The sequence below is a fragment of the Etheostoma cragini genome, chromosome 17 (assembly GCF_013103735.1).
Source record: "Etheostoma cragini isolate CJK2018 chromosome 17, CSU_Ecrag_1.0, whole genome shotgun sequence".
Lineage (NCBI taxonomy): Eukaryota > Metazoa > Chordata > Actinopteri > Perciformes > Percidae > Etheostoma > Etheostoma cragini.
In genome coordinates, this window is record NC_048423.1 from 25,167,108 (window position 1) to 25,189,147 (window position 22,040).

Genomic DNA, 22,040 nt, shown 5'->3' on the forward strand with positions numbered 1-22,040 from the left:
TTTTGCATGTTTTTCTCTTTATTATACTCATCATCACATGGCACATGGCTGCCAACATCCCACAACTTCCCTGTCATGATCAATAAATACATGGAACGAAAAGTAATATCCATATAACTTTAATCTAGGCTATGAGAAGGCAAAAAGCATACACATCATAGATACTAAACTACACAAAACGTTACACAGGCATAAACGAAAGACGTCAATCGGATTTCCTGGGCTCCCGGTGCACTTGAATGGGCTGTTTCCATGGTGACAGACAACACAGACTAGAGGGACAGTGACAGTGATGGCACCTGGGCTCTAATGTCTTACCAAGGGTTTATGAGCCGGGATTCTATGGAGGAGCGGGACCTGTACGACATTAAAAATGAAGCAGCAGAGTTTTACCGGCTGAACAGAGTCCCCGAACAGATAGAGAGAGCTCTGAACGAGCTCTTCTTCCACAAGCCAGAAGACGTTCACGGTTATCTGGTAACCGTGTTTCCCTGCGCTAAAGCCATGCTAATGTCAACGTTAGCTACATGCACCGTCTATGGCACCGACAGCAACCGTTAACAACCGGTTATGTGTGTTAGCTGGTTTATTTTAGCTAGCTACCGCACGTATAGTGATTATACCAGTAGCTAGCTAGCTAGTCGGTGGTGCTGCATTCAAGTGCTTCAAAATGCATTTTTATTTATTTATTACAGGAAAATGCAACCACCAAATGCAATAAAACAAATCGGCAATGTGGCTTTCTACTTTAAATCATTGTTTTATCTATAATAGCGTCATGGTCACATACTAGCTATATTTTACAACCTGTTGCTACTACACCGCTCACGTTAGCTAGCTAGGTTACCTTAGCTTAACTAGCTAGCTAGCTTAACGGCATGCAATTCCATCAATAAGGGGGGTGTATTCCGTTTCTTGTGCCCTCCTCTATCCAACACACACTATCTTTTAGAAAGAGGATAGCTTGGAGGACGTGAGGAAACGAAGGGAGAGAAGTGAAGTAGAGGAGACAAATTAAATTAATAATTGAAACATAAAAGGACATGTCCAATAGACATTTTTCACAGCAGACATATTGACTGATGCTAACTAAAGATTGAAGGACGTCTGTTATTAATGTCAATGACTGCTCAGTTAAATAACTTGTCCTAGGAACTGGCAACCCTACCGCTAAATGGAATCCAGCCTCCAACTGTAGTTTTCTTGATGATTTAAATGCCTGCTGTGAAAAAGTTGAATGCAGTAAGTTATGACACACACCTGAAAGTTTGATAAAGTCTGTTAACGTTACTTCTTTACAGAGCAAAGATAGATTTGACCAAAATAGGCAAATAAAAGCTGCAAATTTAATGTATCTGTGGTCCAAGGGTGGCCAGTGCCTCCTTGACCCCCCCCCCTCTCCCTAACTATGGAAAATATTTGCATACATTTTGAACCCCAGCTTTACCCCCAAGGAGAGAATATCATTCTATATCAAGGGGATATCAAGCTGCTTAATGGCTGGCAAGATGATGCCAAATTGAAAACATATCTAATTTTTTTAAATGTTTTACGGCTTGTAACACTTTCCTTAATTTTTTAAAGGACATTCAAACTTGGTTTTGGGCGGTTTGCTTCAAATGCAACACACCCTGCAGCAATTAGTTTCAGAAGCAGGCTTTAGACATATTTTTACATTGCACATAAAAATAACGATGGTTCTAGAAAAAAAAGTTACTACCACGTGTGTGTGTGAGTGTTAGGCTACATCCTTTGTGAATGTGGAGTGAAATAATTCAGTTTTTGAAGGTTGTCCTTGCCTGTGGAACATATGAGCTGAATATGCTTTTATTTGTATGGTAAGAGTTTGTATGAAATGTGTTGCAGTTTTAAAGACATCTCCATGTGATGCATCTAAATTACTCTTGTGAGTCCTAAAACCCAACCCTCCGGCTTTAAATGTACCTAATTTCTTTAACCATTACCTGTCACTCCAGGCAAATCACTTTACAAACCTATGTGCACCACCAAGGATCAGCAGACTGAAGGGAAGGGAGGTTTATGATGCAAGAGGACAGCTAGCCATTGAGGCCGAGGTCTTCTGCATCGTCTGCAACAAGGAAAAGGTAATAATCAAGATTTACATTTGGCCTTTCACACAGATCAACTGTTTTCCTTGGAACGATGGCTGACGATCATTCATATGGCAGATTCTGGATATTCATTTCAGAATATGCATTAAGCGTAAAGATTGCACAAACAAAGGCAATGTGATTCATTGGTGATGTGCTGATGGTTTGAAATGACAGCAACGGGGCCTCTTCAAACTCTGATGTGAAGAGGCAGCTGGAGGCCAAATGCGAGCAAAGACAACATTCAGAAAACAGACCATGACCCTTGACCCTTGCCATTTCAGTTTTTACACTATTACATGAGCCAGAAAGATGAAATGTGACACCAGGTCAGGCTGGGGTCACGAGGGCACACAACTAGGGTCCAGCCAATAGGCATGTATAAACGCTTTTACTCAACAGTATTACTTGGTGCTATAACCACATTGTAAAGAGGACCTGGCCAGTTCATCAGTGCCAAGGCTAGATTATATAGTAATACTAATTTTAATAACTTAGTCAAGTCAATTTTAATGATATAGCCCAATATCACAAACCACAAGTTTGTGATATTGGGCTATATCATTAAAATTGACAAACAACATAAAAGCACAGTATAAATAAAGCATTTATAGGTGAGGTGTATATAAACAAAGATAAGGAGCCAGTGAAACACAAAGACATAGTCAGTAGCAAATTCAATATGTATATCTTAAAGTTAATCAGCATTAATCCTGAAACCTAGTCTAAAACACACAGGCAACCAATGTAGGGATGGTTTAATGCATTCTTCTATTGGTACTTGTGAGTATTCTGAACCAGTTTAAACCTGGATAGGGTGTATTGACAGGAATATAGAGAGCTGCAGGGATCTAATTCAGATGTAATACACAGATACACTTTTGCTTTGTAGTTAAATAATAAAAGGATTATACATTTTTTCAGCTCGTCCATCAGCATCACACTGAGATTGTTGCATTGCTGTTGGATGTTGGAAGGCAAGGAACATTAGCGTAGGGAAATTTGACTGCAGATTCTGAACCTATAATAACAACTTCTGATTTATGTGAGTTTATTCAAAGGAAGTTTTAAAAACTGTGAGGGAGACATGGAGTTTGCTCAGTTACATGATATTAATAGAATCAAAGGACAAGTAGATCTTCCATAAAAATTGTAGGTGATATGGTGGTTTTGATGGAACAGCTTATCAGTGACACGCTGCTTTTAAAGATAGAGTTTGATAAAACTCTTATCAGTTCAGTCACCTTGGTGGCCAAACGTAAAAATTACACTGAATATTAACGTGAAACCTAGGTCAACCTAGGCCTTTGTCACATGACTGCTCATTTACCTCCCAAATGTTGTGGTCATGCTCCAAGAAGGATGTTTTTGCTGTTTTACCAAGCGGATATGAGTTTGATCTACCAGTTAGCGCCGCTTGTAGCTAAGCGTACAGGGCTCTGGATACGTCACCCTGTGTGTTGTTGTGATTGGTTGTAGTGTTTTTGCACAATTTTGCAATGCCATACGTGATTCTGTAATCACAGAAACTATTATTACAGTAATGCTGCCATCAGTCTGGGACTGGCCCACCTGGGCCCTTGTCACAAAAAAGACACTGGCCACTAGCCACATCAATCAATCTGAATTTTTATAGAACCTTTCAAACATCACAAAATGTAGTTCAAAGGGGTGAACAGTGACTGAAAAACATCAGACAAGAAAAAGGAATAAGAGAAAAACATACAGTGTATAAATGGATTTAGAGACCAATGCACACTTAGATAAATACAAAATGAATAAAATATATTTAAAACACAAAAAATAAAAAACTATGAAATGTTTAAAACAATATCAATCATAATGTAAAGAAAAATTGTTATAAAAATTATTTTTATACAGTAACTGTCATAATATATTTATATATATTTATATATATATATATATATACAATCTCATTTTAATAAACTTATAAAATACTGGAACCATGTGACATATAGTCAGATGCTAGGCCGTGTAGTGCATGCCTTATAGTAGTAAAATAATTTTGAAAAACTTTGTCCCTGTCTTTGTGTTTAGAGCATGTCCTCAGCTGCCATCTCCAGCCACTTTGGTCCTAAGGAGACATCGCTGGACTGGAAAGCAACATGTCAGGAGAGGGCTGACCATGTGATAACTGCTGCCCAGTGGATCAATGAACCTCTTAACAACATGCTGAAGGGCCAAAACCCCTGTGACCAATCAGATGTTGACCATATACTCAGGTAGTGTTCAAATGGTTTTCAAATTACTGTGAAGGGTTTCATATCTGGAGACATGTTGAATTGATCATCCATTTCCAGATACTCCACTGTATCTGTGGAGTGATCTCCACAGATCACTCCACTGATCAAATGAATAGTTATGCACTGTTTTAGTAATAATAATTATATATATATATATATATATATATATATATATATATATATATATATATATATATATATATATATATATATATAATGTATATGTATATAATGTATATAATGTATAATGTATAATGTATATAATAATATGTGTATATATATATATATGGTTGTATATATACAACCATTCTTTATTGTAAAATTCTATCTATCTAGGGCAGTTTGCACCACATTCAATTATGGTGGTCCGCCTGCTTTCAAAAAGTGCTATACTTAAATAATGTTTCAGTGGAACATTTTTGTGTTTTGTAATAAATGCTGCAGAGAAACCTTTTTTTATTGTGACAAGAATGCAGTCAGGTAATAACTAAATACTTGCATTTTTTTCTAAACATTGTCGAATTTCATGTATTTGTGGTTTACTGATTGAGCATTGCAGTACAGAAAACAATGTGTGCAGTACTTCCCTAGTTCCAGGACTGGTCCAGGAGAAAACTTTGAGTTTCCATTCCTGATCATAGCAGTGTCACACCCATACAAATAAAATGAATAGAAAGGCCATTCCTTTTTTTTTTTTCTATATCCACAACGTTCCACTTCCAGGTTTGCGCTCGTTCTGCCAGACATTCTACTCTTTTAGGCTGGATGTCCATCCCCTTCCTCTGTCTCTGTATTGGCGTTCTAACCTCAGGTGGATTTCTGAGGACTATGGTTCCCTGGTCCTCAGATCTCTGCAGGGTAAATCCAGACAGCTAGCTAGACTATCTGTCCAATCGAAATTTCTGTTGATGACTAAAACTACTTCTGAACGTCCACATGTTCCACCAAAACAAGTTCCTTCCTGAGACTATTTAGCAGCGGCACCATGGCTCCATCCGGCCTTTAGCACCGCCCGAGATGATTGTGATTGGTAAATGCCAATGAACTAGAGCACCTCTTTCTGCTGTGTAGACTAGCCAGACACTCCTTTGCACTGTTCAGAGTGGCAGCCATGTTTATGTGTACCATTCCCACATTAACGTACAAATGAGCAGTGGAGTAGGAACGTTACGAAGCAGAGAGCCAGCCGCAGAATGAGTCAAATTTAACAAATGCTTCCTCCACACAAAGCACATGTTTTTTTCTCCAACAGTCTGAAATATTTTAGAGCTCAGTAATTACACACTTACATTTGAAGTCTTATTTCCTATACCGCCATGAAAAATCGAATTTACACATCAGCCTTCCTTTACAGCTTGTTGTCATTTTTGTTGTGTAATTGGGTAGCAATTTCTTCATGGCCCGCTACCTGGAGGAGAAAGACATCCAGAACAAGAAGAAGGAGGAGGAGAGTCGTTCACCCAGCGAGACTGATGTGGTTCTGTCTTCTCCACTATCTGCACAGACTAAAGACAAGAAAAGTGTTGATAAAGGTATGGTAGCAACTAGTATTGTTTAAAGGTGATCTATTATATAATTTCAGGTTCATACTTGTATTTTGTTTTACTAGAACATGTCTACATGCATTAATGTTCAAAAACCCCTTTATTTTTCTCCTACTGCCAATGGCTGCTGCTTCTGTATTTATGAGACACTCTGTTGGAGCGCCTGTCTCTTTAAACTTAAATGACAAAAAAAACTGAAGTTGTAATTTTTAGGGAGCCTGATGTCTGGTTTTAACAGTGATCTTGGCGCAATATCCTCAAACTGCTGCCCATTTGTAAAAAGAGTTGGTGTTTTTATTGACAGTTCTTTTAAACTTGATAAAGAGATTAGCTCAGTTGTAAAAACAGGCTTCTTTTAGCCCAGACTTCTTGGGCAGGTCAAGTCTTACCTGCCCCATAGTCAACTGGAAACAATTGTGCATGCCCTGATCACAAATCGCCTGGACTACACTAACTGATTGAACTATGGCCTTGATCAGTCTTCAGTTCACCGATTACATTTAGTTCAGGATGCGGCTGCACACCTGCTGACAGGACCACATCACCCCTGTGCTGTCGTCGCTCCACTGGCTGACCGTCGTTTTTAGAATCCATTTTAAGATTTATTGTTTGTTTTTAAATCTCTTAATGGGCTGGCACTGGCACATGTATCTGATATGCTGATTTTGCCCACTCCAGTCAGAGCCCTCAGGTCCACTGACCAGATGCTTTCAGACTGACCAGAGGGGACAGAGCTTTTTCAGTAGCAGGTCCTAAGCTCTGGAACTCTCTCCCTCTCAACATTGGAGCAGCTTCCTCTATTGAGAGCTTTAAATCACTTTTAAAAACACATCTTTTTGCACTGGCTTTTAACAGAAGCTGAACTGTAATATTGTATTGTTATTGCTTTAAGCAAAGTTGTTATCTGTTGTCTGTGTTTATTGTATTTGGCATATTCTGTTGTAGAAGGGTTTTTGGGCTACTTATTATGCTTTTTATCTTATGCTGTTTTTTCTGTATCTGTACAGCCCTTTGGGGCAGTAGTGACTGTTTGTAAATGTGCTATAAAAATAAACTTTGATCTAACTCTTTTATTCATTATTAAATAAATTTAAAAATGTATTTAAATTAAATATTTAATTTAAATATTTTTTGTAGCTCATTGTTGCTCTATAAAGGCCATCATCTAAAATCCCCTAATGTGCATTTAGACTCTTTTTGTTACACCAACCTCTGTATGGTACTTTGTAACTATTCATATTGGCTTACTTCACAGGCAAAAAGAGTAACACTGCAGAAAAGTCGTTTCCTCCAGCAGAGCCACCAGAACCAGTTTTGCCTGGGAGCTTGGCCATTGGCTCAGTGTCTCTGGCTGTAGCCAAAACTGGGGCAAAAACACAGGGTATCCCTCTCTACAAATACGTAGCAGCTCTGAAGAAAACAGAGGTTCGACCAAACAAGTACAAACACATACGTATATTCACAAAAACACTACACTGGGAGCAACATGTAAAAATGTCTTTAACAATTTCTTTCAGGTTCCAACGCAGTTTCATATTCCTGTCTCTTTGGTTACTTTAATGAGCTGTGGGAAGACTTCTCCTGGAAAACTGAGTTTACTGGAGGAAGTCATCCTGATCCCACAAGCTGGACAACGAGTCAAACAAGTACTCCCCGCTCTTCAAACATCTCTGTAGCTGTTACATGTTCTATCTGTCTATTGGTAGTTGGTCTAGATATGTTCACTGTATAAAGTTAGTGTCCTTTGTGCAAGTTTTTTTCTTAGGTCCGCTAAGGCACCTCCATTTTTTTTCCGTCTTCCCAGTAGCGTTTGTTAAAAAACTGTGAACTTTTTCAACAGATCGTCACAATGACCCTTGAGTTACAGAAGGAGATGATGCGAATAGTGAATGCTTCAACAAAAACCGGGGTGAGGGACATTAAAATGTATTTACTGTGAGAATAGGACCTGAGTTCACATGTTTTATGAGAGCACATAATGTACACTGTGAAGGCAAGATTCAAGGCTTTTTCTGTTACTGAGCTTTCCTAAATTGTTACATAGAAAAAAAGAAAGTTTTTTTCATTCTCATGGCTAGTCTTGAAATTAACTCAGGTATGCAGGACTGGAGGTATGTCGAGATGCTTAAGCATTCAATACTTTTTCTTCATGCAGCATTTGTACTGTATATACACAGAGTTGTATCCTGCATAGTTCACTGACCCATAGCCTTAATATTCCTAACTTGAACAGTGGAAGAAAGTGAGTGCACACGCTTCTAATAATCTTGCAATGACAACCATCTCATTCAACCCTATGAATTATTATCTATTGTCACTCACATGCTGCATCAGCTAAGCACAATACATAGAGGTTGTTGACAAGTTGAACTTCCTCTTTGCACCTAGGCCACCCAGGCAATGCTGTGTGACAGTGGAGTGCTGGCTGTGAACTACGAGCGGCCTGAGCAGCCTCTAGATCTGATCACTGAAGCCTGCACTAACATTGGACTGTCACTGGGAACAGAGATCCATTTAGCAGTACATTGTGCTGCCTCTGAGCTAATGGACTATGTAAGTTGACCAAAAGTAGTTGCTGGCTTTATGTGACACAAGGTGTTTGCAACGGTGGCAATATTAGCCTTTAACTTGATCCAAGCAACCCTAAAAAATAATTTCTTCAAAAAAACAGCAAAAAAACTGTTAATCTATAGTGTGCTAAGGAGTTCTGCTCTAGGAATAGCATTGTGAAACTAAACCCAGCAGCTAGTTCCAAGATCATTCAGAAAACAATTCTGGGCCATTTCTTTTAGAAAATAGGGCTTGTCAGCCAAATTTGCATAAAACTTTAATTTTTAAAAGTTATTGATATTGCATTGTGGAAACGTCTGCTTTTCCAAGGATAGATATCCAACTTAATTTGTAATATCACCTGACCTTTGTAGGAATGGCCCTGTGGCTTAACATTAAAGTAAGTTTTCTTAAAAACTGGTTTCTTTCTAGTTACATAGTTCCATGTTTCCCCTACCATGATGGACCAAATGAAGTTAAAATGCACAGTAGAAAATGTTTAAAAAATGTACGTTAAATGGGTTTCAGGCACCCCTAACGTTCTGATCCTAGATCCCCCCTGGTTTGGAGTCATTGGGTCGGTGTCCTCTTATAAATCAATTCTATATGTATTCAGCTGACAACAAGCAACAAAGAGAATGACATTTGGTTTCTGCTTCTCTTCCTCAGTCTAAAGGAAAGTATGAAATTGCATCTGGTGTTTTGAAGTCTCCAGATGAATTAGTTGATTTATACCGTACCCTTATCGGCAAATACCCAGTGGTGGTGGCCTTAATCGATCCATTTAGGAGAGAGGTAAGTCCACAGCATTATAATTCTTTCATCAGCATGTTCAATTTCATGTACATGTACGTATATACACAATATTGTTTATATATTGGAGACAATAATGTTGTTACATACAATATTTTGTATTCATTGTTTATTTTCCATGTCGTTTTTGCTTTTGTTTCTGCTCCTGACACGTTAAGAGAAAAGTAGAAACAATTCAGGTTAAATCCGAAAAAGCCAATTCAAAGTTCCTACTGAAGATGTAAATCTTTATGGATAATGATGTGTAGGGACAGAACTCTGAAGATAATGGCATGTTTCTGCTCATAAGCTTGTAATAAAAGGAGAACCCCATGGTTGACTGTGCTATAACCATGACATTTAGCTTGCAGAAGTTAACATTGAGATAGCCTATTGATGACAAGTTCCTGTACTTACAGATGGGGAGTTGCTGATTTAGTTTAATAGAGTACACCACTAATTTACTGTTAACAACTTGTGTTCAGTCTGCAGTAACAGACATCGGGATCAGGTGCAGCGTCAGCCAGGTTGCGGGCAGAGGGAGAGGGAGTTGTAGGGAGAGCACCTTCTGGCAGGGAAAGAACCAGAGCTAGTAGGCAAAGGTGGAACTGTACCAAATAGATAGTTGGGCTCGTCTTTACAAGAGGGGTTGGACCCTCTTTTTCTGGAGTTTCCCAGGGAGACAGGCACCGGGTGGGTCTGGCAATAGTCAAAAGCCCCTGGCTGGGCGCCGCTGTGTTGGAGAAAAAGAGGGTCGTATCCATGCAACTGTAAGTTGCTAAGAGGAATGTTCTGAGCAACAGTTACCTCCAGTTAGCACCAGGTAACTCCATTATAAAGATTAGCTAGCACAGAAGTGTGGCCACTGAGTTTTCAGCCGTGCAGGGACGAATGTTGACCGGGGGGGCCGCCTTACTAATGTTACAAGCTAATTTGTCCCTGGCGACCAGACTTCACGTTTTTAAATGTACGTGAAAACCACCTTGGTGTTTTGAGTGAAGTGTTGTAAGGAAAAACTGGGTAACTGAGTTGACGTCTCAATTGCGTTGTGCTTGTTTGCGGCTGGTTCTCTTTTTTTGACCCCTTTTTTTTTTTATACGATCCATCATCACATACATGAGAACGCTTCACTGTCCACTGTAATAGTAGGAATTCTGCTTTCTGATGCTCTGCAGGGTTTGGTACAATAGTAGGCCTATTAGAAAGCTTTTATTTACATGGTCTTTATCTTTTCATTTTGTGTAGTACCAAGTGTAGTACTAGGCTGCATATGGTTTCACACTAGTCACTTTCTTATAAAATGTAAGTTTTTAGTCCTTGGTAGCAGTTTTATCAACTGTATTTCTGCACAACTGTTAATTACAACCCAACAGTTACAATGGTAAATTAAAGCAAGCTGGAATTGTCCCTCTTTTTTGTTTAGTAATTAAGACCATCAGATAGGCCTTTTTAATGATATATTGGACGCTAAACTCTAATTGTGCCCTGTTTTTATTGTAGAAATCTGGTCATCTTATTATATAAGTGCATACGCTTAAACCCTCTGAGACCGAGCTTGTCATATACGAGAACAAAATGTGCAGTTTATTAATGATTAAATAACCTAAACGGTAAACGCGGGCTCCTTACCGTCTTCGTCCTCTGAAAGATATCAGAAATACTGGTCCGATGTTGTCATGTCCCTGGGGACATTCTAGCCCTTACAAAAGCTCTTCTATCAAGTTTGGAACATGTGCTTCTTTTTGGAAACTTGTGTACAATAAATCCATACTCTTAGATCCAATATTGATTTAAATGTAATTCAGATTTTATCAACCAGTCTCACCTGGGCGGTGCGCCCACGTAGACCCTACTGTATGTATGGTCAACATTGGGTTTGTGTAGTAATTCTGGTTGTACCTTTGTTTATTTGTGTTGGTGAGAGATTTTTTTGTTTTCATAAGTATGAGTGTTTTCACAGCATGTTCTTTGTTCAAATGTGTATCTTTGTTCTTGTGTATTGTGTGTTTGTGCTCTGTAAGGACATAGACCAGTGGGAGAAGCTGAGCAGTGCGATTGGAAACTCATGTTCGCTGCTCTCTGACATCACCTACAAGTCAAAGGCCTCGCCCCTTCCGGGAGTCAGGGGTCACATCTTAAAACATATTCATGAGACAACAATCAGTGATTTGATCTGCGTCACATCAGAGCACCAAGGTAACACATACAACATAGGAACATCATTCTTTGAACACATCAACCCCCAGTGCTCACAGTTTGTGGAGGATATACAACAGTTACTAAATACAATCTTTACAACTACATTGAAATTTGGCTTGCACTGAATGCACTTCACATTGTTTTAAGATGTGTTGGAAAGGAGCCAATGGTAGATGGAAGCCAACCAGGTTGTCAATACTAACATATTTAGCGCCTACTCTTTCTGCACCCTCAGCACTGTACACTTTCTGCTTCAATCACTGCTTTCCAGTAATTTAACCCCCTCACCTCCTACATTCACATTAAAACCCTCCTGCTTTCAGCACCTATTTAAAATCTATAAAAAGTCAAACATTTCAGCTGTTGTGAATGGTCTGGCAAGGTGAGTCGTAAGCTCGGAGACATGTGTGGGTTAGAAGACATTCAAATGCATGTTATTGTTGCAATAGTAAAACCATGATGCGGGTGTCCTGCAGTTTTTAAAGCCATGGCAACCTGACCAGCATTAACTGTACTGAGCTGAGGTGATGCCCACATATATTCTACAAGCACTTGTGGATAATAAGCTGCATTTGACCCAAGGTTCTGGGCTCTTTGAAGTCCCCAGAAGGATTTTTAAGGAACAAAAATTCATTGAGCCTATTGTTGTCTGTGTGTCCAACAAGCTGTAGATCCTACCTATAAAGCAACATGGGATAAATGCTTCTGATGATCATAGGGGTACACAAACTCTGCAATTCATTGACCCTGTCTCTTTCACTTGAAAAAACAAACAACAACATATACTGTATATATATATATTTTCCCACTGTGCTTTAAAACTAACCTGATGTGTCAGACAGTTCAAACCATTAGTCAGAACCTTCTAAGAAGCCGTCGTGGAAAACGACGAAAAAGGGCAGGCACTTTCCAAAAATACCTGTTATGTGATTGGAAAAGCAATCTGTCTCTCATGTCTGTCATTGTTGTTTCGAATGAACACTCGCACACACCTTAACCACGGCCGTAGCTGATTGGTTCAGTTAGCTGGTAGTTCACACACAAACGCGTTACATGAAGCTTGACAAGATGTTATATGTGATCTTGTTGTATTGCGAGAATCCAGCTGCTGTGTAGGTTAACTTTACAATTTGACTGTTTTTTTAAATATTATTTTATTTCTCTCTTTCACAATTCTGCCACGCTCTCTCTCTCTCTTGCTTCTGCAGCCAGCAGTTCAGTGTCTCTCTTTTTTTAAATGAGTCAAGAAGCCAACAGAAAAGCCTACATTTACTTTTAATGATATCAAACAAAGTTAATGTTCATTGTAGTGTAAAACCACCATTAAACTGGGTCTCAGTACACTTTGGTTTGTTTGTGAAGGATGCAGAAAAGGATGGTGTGTCATGGATGGCTGTAGTATGAGGACTAGAGGTGGGTTTTCAATCTAGTTGTAAAAAGGTCAACTGAGTGAGTTTTTTTTATCATGTAGTGGGAAGCCGTTCCAAAGATGATGGGCAGGGTAGGAGAATGCTCTATAACCAACAGAGTTTTAGTTTACTAGGGGGATGACCAGGAGAACAGCATCAAGGGAGCGGAGAGAGCGTGCCCGTGTATATGATGTGAAAAAATCAGATAAATAAGGTGGTGCGACTCCATGCATGGCCTTAAATGTACGATTTGGAATACCAGAAAAAGGACATTGCAGTAATCAAGTCAGGAAGACACAAATGCATGGAGTACAGTTACTGCATCACAAAATGATAAGATGGGCCGAATTTTTGCACTATTACTGTGATGGAAAGATTTCTTCGTAATAGCCTTGATGTAAGACTAGAAACCCAGGCTACGTGAGAATTGGCATGTATAGATTTGTTTGAGTGCACGAGTGTAATCAGTGAACCAAGGCGGCATTTTCATTGGAGTGTTTTTCCTATTCATAACAGGTGCGACAGTCAAGAGTGTTAACCAAGGCACTGTCAGTGATATTATCAAGGGAAGCTAAAGTAGAAACCAAATATGTCAGGTAAGCACTTAGCCAGTGTAGACTTAATGTTGCTGTTAGTACGGCAATAGGTGTATGTGTCAGGCTGTGAACACTTACTTTGAGGACAGAGAGTGAGACACTGAAAAGACACAAAAATGCTCAGAGACTGTAACCCCCATGACAGAGAAGATGTCAGCCCTTTGTAAAAACTAGGGCCAGTGTATTTCCACGGTTGGGAGTGGTGCTCTTCACATATTGAGTAAATTCAAGACTTATTACAAGGTCCATAAATTCCACTGCTCTAGTGTCTGGACAGTCATTGACATGCATGTTGAAATTGCCAAGTAAAATGACTTTATCATATTTTACAAGAGCAATTGAATAGTTCAGAAAACTCTGATAAAGCCTAAATTGTGCTCCGGGGGTCAGTAGGTAATTATTTGAAGTAAGGGTTTGTGAGTTTTAATAACCATGGCTAAGTATTTGAAATTTGAGAAATCTCCGAAAGGGCACTTTGTTCAGGAGAACAAGTTTGAATGTGTAGTGGCAATCCCAACCCTGTTTTTCCTTCTCTAGCAGAGAATAAGAAGCTGTAGTCCAGAGGAGAAGCCTCAATAAGTGTTGCTGAGGCACTGGATGAGAGCCAACATTCAGTGAGGAATAAGAACCGAAGTCCATACTGAGAAATAGAATAAAATCATTAATTTAGAAACTCTTACCACAGAGGGATCTAATGTTTAATAGCCCACATTTTAAATCACCAGAAGAGGACTTAAGAGAATGTAATGTGGCGCTTTAGACATTATCTGTTGGCAGGAAACAGCAGTTAGGTTTGAATTGACTGAATTGAGTACACTGTGGTCCCTCTATCTCTGATTAAAACACACATTTTAAATGATATCATCAAGGCTGATTTCCCATTGGGAAGCGCTTTGCGAGGGACAGTTGATGGAATGAGATGAGAGTCAGGAGACTGTATTTGATTACACAGCAAGCTCAGTGTTTATAGACAGCAGAGTGGACCCTCTGTAGGTCAGTGCCATGGAACAATGGCTGAGATGTACACCAAATGAATATGATTGGACAAATCAGTCAGCTGATGGTGACACAGGAATCAAGTAGATGCATGCTGAAGCAAAACGTTATTGCCGGTACTATATCAAAATCCCTCTTAATTTTTATTTGTGAAATATTGCTTCTATGGTGTAATGATATCAATGCTAATTGTGTGTGTGTGTGTGTGTGTGTGTGTCTCTTTACCTTCTACCAGGTTCAGTGTTAATGGGAACGACATACAGTGAGCCCTGCAGTGATGACTCTTTGTCAGATATAGTGAGTTTAATTCCCTCTATTTCATTTAGTGTTTCCAGCTTCATGTCACCGGTCTGATCAGAGAACGCTTCTGCATATCTTCTCCACATTCAGAGCAGGAAACCTCATTCTAAAGCAGCAGCATGTAATGATGTGCTGTGTGTGTAATATCATGAATATGATCCATATAGAGCGTCACCATTAATCTGCCTGTTTGGCAGTGAGTAAACTGATTATCTACTGTATACTGATTATCAAGGAATGTGAATATGTCAACTTAGACTCTGGGAAATTTGGATGAGCGTTTTCTAATATTTTTGGACATTTTATGCACACAAACACCAAATGAGAACGTTACATACAGATGCATTGCCAATGAATTAGTACTTCACTTCACTTCACTTGACTTAGCTCTGTGGTCAACCAACAAGGCCCGGGCCTCCGGACACTGACTCTCTAAACTCTGGCGGATTACTGAGGATTATAGGTACCTGGTCCTCAGATCTCTGCAGGGTAAATCCAGACAGCTAGCTAGACTATCTGTCCAATCTGAGGACTATGGTTATCTGGTCCTCAGATCTCTGGAGGGTAAATCCAGACAGCTAGCTAGACTATCTGTCCAATCTGAGGACTGTGGTTACCTGGTCCTCAGATGTCTGCAGGGTAAATCCAGACAGCTGAGTTTTCTGTTGATGACTAAAACTACTTCTGAACGTACACGTGTTCCACCAAAACAAGTTCTTACCTGAGACTATTTAGCAGAGGCACCGTGGCTCCGTCCAGCGCCTAGCGTCGCACCAAGACAATTGTGATTGGTTTAAAGAAATGCCGATAAACCAGAGCACGTTTTTCTCCCATCCCAGAATACTGTGGACTAGCCAGACCTTCCTCCGCAGCGCTGTGGAGGAAGGTCTGGCTATGCGAGACAATCCTCCCCTTGGTGGCATACAAACCGTTCCTCAGCACCACTTTGTCTCCTCCCTCAGGCTGTGGGCCTGGGCCTGGACTATGTCAAACTGGGAGGTCTAAGGAGTGCTGAGACCATGACTAAATTCAACCGGCTGATTTCTATAGAGGAAGAACTGGCCCAACAGGGAATCCTAGGTACGTTTTTCATACTCCTCCCTTGTCTTTTTTTTTCTTCTTTTTTTTAGCCGGACAGAGAAAAAGGAGGCCAGACAAAGCCACCGAGAGAGGTAGGAATCCCTAGGCTTGAGAACACATTGCTCCCTCGCTCAGTGTTCGATGTGAAAGGAAACTGTGTGTGAGGGATCAGACAAATGTGTGTGTGTGTGTGTGTGTGTGGTGGACCTGTTAATTGGCTCCCTAATTACACACAAGGACAAATACTTTCCCAGCCCCAGTCATTTCCAAAAAGCATGCAGGGACACAGGAGGGTTAAGGAGAGATGAGTATATGACTGTGTGTACCCAATTCCCATCAGACAAAGTTGAGATAACGTGTTTATTGGTGTTTAATGTTTGTGTTGCTGTATGCTGAAGCCCGGAGTGAAAGGCTCAGTGTGCTTCAGCTGCAGCGGCAGAAACACCTTTCCAGTCCAGTTATCTGAGACATCTGCGGTCTAGCTTTTGTCTGTTCACTTCATTTCATTATTTTGTCTCGTCCACAGTCTCCGAGGAGAAGCACCCCCCTCCATTGTTCACTAAAAAACCCCAGCAGCAGTCCGCTACTGCAGAGAGTGCTCCGTCCGACACGGCCTGCTAACACCTTCTGTTCTCATCCAGAAAGTAGGACTGATTTAAAATCTGTGTCAGTGCAACCACATTATATTTCACTTTCATCAGTTAATCCTGCTGTTGTTGCTTACTTGCATGTCCGGATTTCATTTATAAACCCGGCTGGGTTGATTATGAACAAAGTGCATTCATCTAGTGTTACCTTATGGATGTGAAGCTGTATCAGAGAGAGGCTAAGTGGGTGAACATAACCTTCAATAAAAACAGTTTATACAACCCCCAGACATCTGGTTGCTGCTTCACTACTGTATACGGTACACGCTACATTAGCAGGTGCTGTACGCTGGACCTCCTTACACAAACACACAATCAGCCATCTCCACAGAACCAACACTCAGGAGCCATCAGTACACACTACAAGGCAAACAAGAGATCCGCTGTTGAAGGACATTATTTCATGTGAGCACTTCTGCTATTTAAAGCACGTTTCTTATGAATAACGTTTGTAGTATAAAAAGAGAAAGATTCAGTTTCTGTATTTTTGTTAAGGTAGAAAAACAATTTAAACACAGGGGATGTGCCATATCTTATACTAAAGGGTATCATTTTTCATATCAATGTATTTATAAAATCCTATCCTAATGGCAAAATATAACTTGTGGATGTAATTGCCTGTTAACCGGGCAACTGTTTACATGTGACCTTTGCTCTACTATTTCTATTTTACACAGAATCTTTTGTTTGCAAACTAAAGAACTGAGAGATAATTTTTTGTTTCAGTGTTTACAGAATATTTATAGGCCAACTGTTAACGTTTATGCTGTTATAGAAACCATAACTTCTGTTTTGTTGCAATTGTATTTTCTTATTATATTTATTATTATTATAAAATATGGAGTTAGTTGTCTATCCTGACGAAAATTATTATTAATTATATTAATTATAAATTAAATTATTATTGCAGATACAGCCTGAAATATCGTGATATTTCCACTTAATTTGCAATATCAATGTGTGGTCATTAGCCCTCACTGGTGTCACAAATGGCGTTTTTCCATTACATGGAACCTGGTCCACTCGAGTCGACTCAACTCGGCTCGACTCGGCTCACTGATACGGCATGTAGATCAGGGATTCCCAACACTTGAAAACAAATCATTGTCTTCTGCATGCAGTTACACTACAATATTGAAAATCACGATTATTTGACAAGATTCCTCATTGACTTTTGGAAAGATGATGCATTTATTAAACTTAAAGAAACAGTGAACACATCTTCACCTGTGGCATTCCCTTTAATACTTACGTGATCGTTAGGAGACAAAAATTGAAATTGTGATTACTATTTGATTAATTGAACAGGCCTAATTTTTTTGTACTCTACTATTCTGTAAATCATCACACAAATCCTCAACCGATCCTGCGACCCGAGTTGTGTCTCGACCCCTATGTTGGGAACTGTTAATCTAGAATACTATAAATCTCGCCACTGAATTAAAATATTTCACCGCTTTAAAAGGCAGGGTTACCGATCACACTCATTCATATTGACTAATATATATTGACAGAAGACCATTATGAAACAAGTAATTAAAATCCTCTGACCATATCACAGTTGGATGACTGTGGCTTCACATCACACATTTATTAAGAACAATACTCAAACAATACATAAGCCGATTGATCCAAGAGTAGGCTAAATACTTCTTGATTCATTGTGTTCATTTGGCCAGGGGAAGGGCCGTGCTTTAACAGAGCTGGATAAGAAAAGGCTGTAAGTAGCTGTCGGAGAACACACACACACACACACACACACACAAACACACAGAACTGTGTCAATGTTGTCTAACAAAGCCTGCCTCCTGTGTTTGGGACGTGTGAGGTAAAGGCCCCTTCATAACTGGTCAGCACCCTCGCTGCCCCCTCTCATGGCTCCTCAGTTCCTGGAGGAAATGATTCTGTCAGTGTGTAGAAACAGGAGAGGAGAGGCCTGGACGAGCATCCGCCCGGCCTGCACCACAGAAAAAAAGGCTGCTTGTATACAGGGGGAAATGGAGGAGCTTCACAAATGCTTTGTGTATCAGACGCATACAGCTGCATCAATGGGCCTGTCAAGTGAGTTTTCCCTTATTCACAGCTCTCTTCCATTAAACAGAGTGAATGTGGCTGACATGGCCCTGCTCACACTATCATAGTTCTGCTTCACATGTTAAGGCTGGAAATGAAATTTCCGCTGGAGATGTTGATAGTATGGTCAGGTTGACACATTTCAGTTTCTCTGAATTCATCTGGGTCTAGGTTATACAACTGCTCCATTTTACTTTAATGTCAGACAAATACGTGAAATAACAAATGTTCTCAGACTGATAATTCTTCCAGTTTCTTGGTTAGCTGTAACTGACAACCTCTAATCAATGGAACATGCATACACAAACTGAGGCTGGACACACGGCAGCGTCTCCACTGAGGCTCCCCGGCAGGCAATTACAATGTTTGGGAAAATAAATGAAATGACTAACAAAATAGGTCAAATTAAGTGTTTCCCAGACACAGTAAAAAGGACCTCCTTAATTGCTGGTCCCTGAAGAACACAAAAACAACAAAACATTAAATTGTACCGGCCGATGACGAGGGGAGAGCTGAGAATGGGCGGCGGGAGAAGAAAAGGACACAGCATGGTTTGTGTAATTACATGTTTTGCCTCGATCAGCGGTGTGTGTACCGTCCGTCAATCAACATCAGCCAGTTGGGCGGCTGGAGCAGATGGCGGAGTAAAGAACGGAGACAGTCATTGACTTTGTCTCTGCTGAGGGAAGGAAGACGGAGACAACAGCTCCTCTCTGAATCAGAGACTATTGTGCATGTTGGCGTACCATTGAGATGTGCCAAGATGGCCTCCACTAGAATTTAAGTGTCAAAATCACAGTAGGAGTTATCTCAGGACACTTTACAGATAAAGTAGGTCTAGACCACACTCTACAATTAACAAAGACACAGTCATTTCCCAAGAGCAAGCATTTGGTGCAACAGTGGCGCGGAAAGATTTCATTTTAGGAAGACCCCTCAGACAGACCCAGGCTCCTGGTGGTCGGCCGTCAGCTGCTGCCGTTTGGGACACAGAGACCAGAACCTCATTCAATAGGGACGATATGAGGACGGGACATACATCGATACAAAGGCCTTCTCTTTCCCATTTCACTCCTACTCACGCAGGTGGACCACTCTCCAACACTATCCTCCCAGATAATTCACACATCCTCATGCTGTTTGTGTCCTGAGAAAATAGAGCAGGGAAAGCCAAATATGCTCTCTGCACAACTGATTAGTTTACAGAATCTCCTCACAGGCCATTTCCTGTTTCTACCCGCTCCACTGTTGTGACTAAATGAGCTGTTAAATAAAATTAGAGTGTGACTTCCTGCAGCGAGGGATGAATGAGCGTGTGGAAGGTGGAGTGGAGTCTCTGAAGCCTGCTGCTGATGAATCTGGTTAGAAAAGAGCAACAATGACATTTCCTCAACACTCTGTTGGGGAGGGGGGGGGGGATTGTTGGAAATGGCACCTCAGTGCTAAATGAAGCCTGAGCTTTAATTAACAGCGGAACACAATAGGTGACGGACATCGCCCCCAGTTCACAGTTCTCACGTTTCCATCCCTCGCTGGAGGAAGTGTCTGGGAAATGTGGGCAGGTGTCGAGGAGACACAAAACAACACACGAGCAGCCCCCCCCCATTGTGGATAAATCAGTCATAAAACAGTCATTGTGATTTTCAATGGGCACAGGCTGATCCTCGGCTCCACACCTGATTAACACGGACCGGGACTTAGAGGGGAGATCCACCTAAGACCCTTTAACACTGTTCCAAACCAGCTAGGGGTGAAGTGCTGAAATACCTGCCGGTGCGACTTCCCTCTGCAGATTATTATAATGTTCCCCAAATAACTACAACTAAATCTGATTTTTTTAAATCACATTTTATTGTTATTTACTCAGAATGAAACTGTTTCTTAAACAAATTAACCTCCACATATTGGGAGTAATGCATTATGGAGATTTCGCCACCAACAGTAGACTCAGTAGACCAGAATGCATTGCAGCTTTGACATATGTTTCTTACATTTTGAGCAAAATCATTCAAACTAACTGGGATGTTTGTTCCAACATTGTTGGAGTTAGGAGGGGCTACATTTCTGTTCCACACACAAGGAGGGTCCGGGTGGGTCTACAACAGAGACCGGGGTTTGAGTCTAACTAAGGTTAAGGTTTTTGGCTAAGTTAAGGGAGATGTTGTGGATTTATTCAAATGGTAATAAATTAAACGCATACTATCATCTTTCCTGAAACCTAACCAGGAGCTTTTCTGACCCTAAACAGAACCACCCATCCGTCATTTTGGACTTTTACATGAATGCAATGTATTATTAGTAAAGAAACAAACCCCCTTTCCAATGAAGTTGGGACATTGTGTAAATGTAAATAAAAACTAAATTCAATGACTTGCTAATCCTTTTCAATGTATTTTCAATTGAATACACTACAAAGACAAGATATTAACGTTCAAACTGCTAAGTGTTTTTTTTTTATCTGATGCCTGCCACACGTTCCTAACAAGCTGGGACATTCCACAGCTGGACAGGTTAACTGGTCATGATTGGGTACAGATCTTTTTTTTACCAACACTGAATGGCCGTGACCTTGGATCCCTCAGTGCAGCACTGCATTATGTCAAGTACATTACCATGTGGGATCAGGACCACTTTGGAGAACCATTATCAGTTAACACAGTTTGAAACTCTACTATGCAAAGCCAAAGCCATAGATCAACAACTCCCAGAAACGCCGCCGCCTTCTCTGGGCCGAGCTCATCTGAGATGGACTGACGCAAAGGGGGACAGTGTGCTGTGGTCTGACGAGTCCACATTTCAAATTGTTTTTAAAAATCATGGATGTTATGTCCTTCAGGTCGAAGTGGAAAAGGAGCATGCAGATTTTTATCAGTGCAGATTTCAAAAGCCAGTATCTGTGATGGTATGGAGGCGGGGGGGGGGGGGGGGGGGGGGGGGGGGGGGGGGGGGGGGGGTTGTTAGTGTTAATGGGTACTTGCACATCTGTGAAGGCATCATTAATGTTGTAAGGTACTATAAGGTTTTGGAGCAACATATGCTGCCATCCAAGCAATGTCTTCTTCATGGACGTCCCTGCTTGTTTCAGGAAGACAATGCTAAGACACATTCTACACGTGTCTACCGGCAGCCCGCGGACTGAGACCCCGGACTGTTGAGCCACTGAAGTCATACATCATCAAGACTGGGAATGGAATCCCTCCTCCAAAAAAAACCTCAGAGAATTATTAAAGATCCGAGGATCTTCAATCGCATAACTGAATTAATGATATTGTCAGAAAACAAATGAAATATGTTGTCAGTGATGCTGAACATTTTATCTATATGTTCAGCATAAACCTGAGTATGGCGTGTGGCTGAGTATGGCGTGTGGCGTGTGGCTGAGTATGGCGTGTGGCTGAGTATGGCGTGTGGCTGAGTATGCCGTGTGGCCGAGTGTGGCGTGTGGCCGAGTGTGGCGTGTGGCCGAGTGTTGCGTGCGG

At 40.6% G+C, this 22,040-nt stretch overlaps 2 protein-coding genes across 3 annotated transcripts in view; one reads left to right on the forward strand and one right to left on the reverse strand.

The window, feature by feature from the left end:
* The first annotated feature begins 221 nt into the window (after positions 1 to 221).
* Positions 222 to 16,718, forward strand: eno4 (enolase 4). 2 transcript variants are annotated; one of them, XM_034899091.1, is made up of 13 exons: positions 222 to 477; positions 1,977 to 2,105; positions 4,170 to 4,354; positions 5,762 to 5,907; positions 7,175 to 7,344; positions 7,437 to 7,565; positions 7,760 to 7,828; positions 8,308 to 8,472; positions 9,139 to 9,264; positions 11,283 to 11,457; positions 14,697 to 14,758; positions 15,724 to 15,841; positions 16,368 to 16,718. In XM_034899091.1, exons 1-13 carry the CDS (start codon positions 310 to 312, stop codon positions 16,460 to 16,462), a joined length of 1,737 nt encoding a protein of 578 aa, XP_034754982.1. In that variant the 5' UTR covers positions 222 to 309; the 3' UTR covers positions 16,463 to 16,718. The 2 variants fall into 2 exon arrangements, with proteins under 2 accessions (XP_034754982.1, XP_034754983.1); XM_034899092.1 differs by lacking the exon at positions 8,308 to 8,472.
* A 1,022-nt stretch (positions 16,719 to 17,740) lies between these two features.
* Positions 17,741 to 22,040, reverse strand: part of shtn1 (shootin 1) — a 31,633-nt gene continuing 27,333 nt past the window's right edge. The window contains exon 16 of the mRNA XM_034899094.1: positions 17,741 to 18,377. Coding sequence (XP_034754985.1) covers positions 18,361 to 18,377 — 17 coding nt within the window. The 3' untranslated portion in view covers positions 17,741 to 18,360. The remainder of the gene's footprint in view (positions 18,378 to 22,040) is intronic.

What these genes read in the sequence shown, in the direction of transcription:
- eno4 (XM_034899091.1), top strand. Translation starts at nt 310, where the DNA reads ATGTCTTACCAAGGGTTTATGAGCCGGGATTCTATGGAGGAGCGGGAC. An exon ending in CCTCTGAGCTAATGGACTAT is followed by an intron (nt 8,473 to 9,138) that starts GTAAGTTGACCA and finishes TCTCTTCCTCAG; the next exon opens with TCTAAAGGAAAGTATGAAAT. An exon ending in CGTCACATCAGAGCACCAAG is followed by an intron (nt 11,458 to 14,696) that starts GTAACACATACA and finishes ACCTTCTACCAG; the next exon opens with GTTCAGTGTTAATGGGAACG.